Raw genomic sequence first — 4,960 nt, 5'->3', positions numbered from 1 at the left:
CCGGGACTCTTCTTCTATATCGGTGTCCACAGTGGAGAGATCAGGACGCAGCGGGACATTTCTGAGTCTGAGTCAGCATGAAACAAACCTGATTGTGGCAGTGAAAGATAATGGACAGCCCTCTCTCTCTGCCACCTGCTCCATGTATTCTCATTTCTGATAACTTGGCTGAGGTGCCAGAGCTGAAGGACTTTCTTATGATGAGAAGAATTCCAAACTGACCTCTTATCTGATCATCGCGCTGGTGTCTGTGTCCACCTTCTTCCTGACCTTCATCATCATCATCCTGGGTGAGGTTCTGTCGCAGGAGAAAGCCCAGAATGTTGTTTGACGGAGCAGTAACCATCCCCGGCGCTTATCTCCCTCCTAATTACGCCGATGTTGACGGCACAGGAACTTACGCAGCGCTTACAATATGACGCCTACCTGACAACAGGGTCTAGAAACCAGTGACTTTAAGTTTGTGACATCTTACAATGACAACACACTTCCTGCTGAGCAGACCTGAGGAAAAGCCCCACTGACTTTGCTGATGTGTTTGGAGAATCTGACAGTTCACCTGAGGTAGGACAATATTTCCATGTCCATTACACTAATTATATTTAAATTTTTAAAACCATTTTTTCTTGTAATTCCTCTAAATTTCATTGTCAATATTACCGTAATTAATTATATTTAGTTCAGTGGTATTACCTGTAGCTTAGAAGTTGTTTTTATTAATCTAGTGTTGGTGTTCCTTTTTTCTATTTTTTTGAGGGGGGGTGCATCTTTAGAAAACTGAATATATAAATATTAATTTAACATATTCTTAGGTTGCACTTTTTTCAACATTTTTTTTATTATCCCTTCCATAATGGAATTTCCAATTATTTTCTTTCGAATTATTATTTCAATCATTCTTCCCACTTTACTTTGTTTTTTTTACAAATACATTTAAATTTCAACAATCATTGCTGGAGTATTTCAACAACATCTTCTCAAGTTCAACCATGATTCCTCAATTTCTTTATTGTTTTACTGCCCACATTGACTTAAATGGATATCGGTTATTGGATGAGTTTAATGTTGTGTATCATAGTTGTGATGGACACCTGGTCTCTTCTCTATTCTCATACTTCACATCCAATTACTTTCAGTATTTAACACATCTCATCAACTCAACTCTTATAATTAATTCTTTGTATTCACCACCAAACTTTAATTTTCAATCATATACTACCAACACAACGTCATGTTTTAACATGTTTCCCTGATTGTTACAGTGTATGCTTGTAGTAAACCATAATGTAGTCAGCTTGTCCTGTAGATGTGGTGTTCACTGGCCCTGTCGACTAACAGCCCCTGACGTGTTTTTGCTTTTCCGGCCTCTTTTCAGTCGATTTGCGTCTGGTTGGTTGCACTTTGTTCTTGGTGCTAATTCTACAGGTCTGCTTTATATCGTTTCAGACATTATATTTGTACACTTCTGAGTGTGTCGTATTACTTCGAGTTTTATTCTTTCAGTCTCTGATGTAAGACTGTGGATTTTTTTCAAGATAAATGTGTTCAGAATCATTAACATGGCGAAGTTATACAATTCGTTTTCCTTTTTAAAACAGGAATATATTGTATCATATATTTTATCTTCCTTTATTAAGAATCTACTCATTATTTTTGTTTTTCATACAAGCAGTGATTTTAAAGCAGTCAAGATTATGTATCGCTCCTTATCGCACTTGGGCTGCGTCACATGCATCGTCTTGCTCTGCATGTTTTCAATTACGTTTTGATTTATTTTTTAAATATTTATATCGACATTAGAGCTGGATAAAGCTCGGCATATCCATTCTCTGTAGCCTATGTTACATTATATTAACATGCAATTGTAAAATACATTATTGTCTCTTATAAAAAACAAAACAATAATGTCACGAAAGGCTTCGACTCCATATTGCAATAATACATTTTGACTCAGGAGGTCACTATCGGCCAAATAAGGGGTGAAGCCTTGAGTCTGTTCTGCACACCACCCATCGCTGACATCCACCATTCTTTTATTACCTTCAACGTCGAACATCGGAACAAAAGCTCAGACGGCGGTTCTTTATCGGGTCAATAACAGCTCCGTCGGAGTTTTAACAATATTTTTGTGTGGAAATTCTCTGTTCGAAAGATGGAGAAGGGATTCGTCATTCGGAGCTGCGCCTTTATCTTTTTCTTTGCGGTGCTGCAATGTGGCCACGGAGACCTGAGCTATTCGGTGCAGGAAGAGCTCAAGCGCGGATCTGTCATTGGAAATATCGCCAAGGATCTCGGACTGGGGGTAGGGCAACTGTCTGCTCGCAAAGCGCGCGTTGACGTGGAGGGCAGCAAAAAGCGCTTTTGTGAGATTAATCAACGCAGCGGAGAATTAATTGTTGCCGAAAGAATAGACAGAGAGGAGCACTGTGGGGACAAGACTTCGTGTGTTCTCAGATTTGATCTGCTCTTAGAGAATCCTTTGGAGCTCCATCGATTGTCTCTGCAGGTGCAGGACGTGAACGACAATGCACCTAATTTCCCGAAAGATACTGTAAAACTGGAAATCACCGAGTCTGCTGTTAAAGGAGCGAAGTATCGCATAAATGCAGCGCACGATGCGGACATTGGCATAAACTCCGTTCAAAGCTATTTCCTGGAACAAAATCCTCACTTTGTTTTCAGCATCCAGTCCACAAACACCGGCAGCAATATGGCGAACTGCTTTTGGAGAAGGAGTTAGACCGAGAAGAGCAGAAAGACATGAAATTAAAGCTGACAGCTTTAGATGGAGGCTCTCCTCAGAGATCAGGTACTGTAGTCATACACGTCACTGTGCTGGATGCTAATGATAACGCCCCAGTGTTCAGTCAGGCTCTGTACTCAGCCACGCTGCCAGAAAACTCATCCATGAACACTCCTGTTATTACAGTGAGCGCCACAGATGCAGATGAAGGCATCAATGGAGAGGTGACCTATGAATTTAGCAGAATATCTGAGAAATCACGAAACATGTTTTCCCTGAACCAACATACTGGAGAAATTACTGTCACGGGAAACATAGATTATGAAGACGGACAAAAATATGAAGTTTTTGTGGAAGCAAAAGATGGTTATGGACTCTCTTCAGAGACAGGTATTATTGACATTACCGATGTAAATGACAATGCCCCAGTCATTTATGTTAAATCACTTAAAGATCCAGTACCCGAGGACGTGTCCCCTGGTTCAGAGGTGGGCATCATCAACGTCCAGGACAGAGACTCAGAAAATAACAGACAGGTTCGTTGCTCCATTCAGCAAAACGTCCCTTTTAAGCTGGTTCCTTCTATTAAAAACTATTATTCTCTGGTGACCACAGGACAACTGGACCGTGAACTAGTGTCTGATTACAACATTACAATCAGTGCCACTGACGAGGGCTCTCCACCTCTGTCCTCCTCTAAAACGCTTCACTTGTCTGTAGCAGACATCAACGACAACCCCCCTGTGTTTGAGGAAGAGTCCTACAGCGCATATGTGAGTGAAAATAACAGAGCCGGGTCCACTTTGTGTTCCGTTAGTGCTGGAGACCCCGACTGGAGACAAAACGGTACCGTGATTTATTCTCTGTTAGCCGCTGAGGTGAACGGTGCTCCGGTGTCCTCTTATGTGTCTGTTAATGGAGACACGGGGCTGATCCACGCTGTCAGGTCCTTTGATTATGAACAGCTGAGGAGCTTTAAAGTGCACGTGATGGCCAGAGACAACGGTTCTCCTCCTCTCAGCAGTAACGTGACCGTCAGTGTGTTCATATCAGACGTTAATGACAACTCTCCTCAAATACTGTATCCAGCCCCGGAGGGCAACTCCTTCATGACCGAGCTGGTCCCCAAAGCTGCACACGGAGGCTCTCTGGTGTCCAAAGTGATCGCTGTGGACGCCGACTCTGGACAGAACGCCTGGCTGTCCTACCATATAGTCAAATCCAGCGATCCGGGACTCTTCTCTATCGGTGTCCACAGTGGAGAGATCAGGACGCAGCGGGACATTTCTGAGTCTGACAGCATGAAACAGAACCTGATTGTGGCAGTGAAAGATAACGGACAGCCCTCTCTCTCTGCCACCTGCTCCATGTATTTACTCATTTCTGATAACTTGGCTGAGGTGCCAGAGCTGAAGGACATTTCTTATGATGAGAAGAATTCCAAACTGACCTCTTATCTGATCATCGCGCTGGTGTCTGTGTCCACCTTTCCTGACCTTCATCATCATCATCCTGGGTGTGAGGTTCTGTCGCAGGAGAAAGCCCAGAATGTTGTTTGACGGAGCAGTAACCATCCCCGGCGCTTATCTCCCTCCTAATTACGCCGATGTTGACGGCACAGGAACTTTACGCAGCGCTTACAATTATGACGCCTACCTGACAACAGGGTCTAGAACCAGTGACTTTAAGTTTGTGACATCTTACAATGACAACACACTTCCTGCTGAGCAGACTCTGAGGAAAAGCCCCACTGACTTTGCTGATGTGTTTGGTCAGCTGGAGGAGTCTCCAGAGGTAGGCCACCAGCTCCATTTCATGTTTGATTAGAACTGATGTGTTATTAAGGACAATGTGCTCCAGCAGTTGTCTCTGTCTAATAGCAAAGTTATATTTTCATTTATATAATGAAGTGAAAATCTTTTTATGAACTTTTTGAGAGATGCATTGAATTCACAAATCATCACTTAGCTAGAGGTATTTCAGTTTCACTCATATTTGTGTTGTGTGTGTGTGTGAGGTGTCTAGAAGAGTTTTGCTACTTTGTTTTAAACTCTTGTTCCTCAAAATATTCAGCCCTTGTTCGTGAATTTGAAATTTGTAAAGTCTTATCAAAAGGAAGGTCACCTCAAAGCAGAAAGATGGCTTTTCAAACGTTTCCCAACAAACTTCCTGCTTCCTCTGTGGAGAAACGATATTCTTGTTGCATAAAAGTGTTAT

At 42.3% G+C, this 4,960-nt stretch overlaps 1 protein-coding gene across 1 annotated transcript; it reads left to right on the top strand.

Annotated features, from left to right (window-relative positions):
* Nucleotides 1-1,755: 1,755 nt before the first annotated feature.
* Nucleotides 1,756-4,774, top strand: LOC130519625 (protocadherin gamma-A10-like). Its single transcript, XM_057023151.1, is given in 3 exon segments — nucleotides 1,756-2,702; nucleotides 2,705-4,229; nucleotides 4,231-4,774. Coding segments are annotated over 3 exon segments (2,415 nt in total). The 5' UTR covers nucleotides 1,756-2,152; the 3' UTR covers nucleotides 4,571-4,774.
* The last annotated feature ends 186 nt before the right edge of the window (nucleotides 4,775-4,960 follow it).

This window comes from Takifugu flavidus, unplaced genomic scaffold (genome assembly GCF_003711565.1).
Source record: "Takifugu flavidus isolate HTHZ2018 unplaced genomic scaffold, ASM371156v2 ctg1014, whole genome shotgun sequence".
Classification (NCBI taxonomy): Eukaryota; Metazoa; Chordata; class Actinopteri; order Tetraodontiformes; family Tetraodontidae; genus Takifugu; species Takifugu flavidus.
Note: the sequence above shows the minus strand (reverse complement) of the source record. Positions and strands in the feature narration are given on the sequence as shown.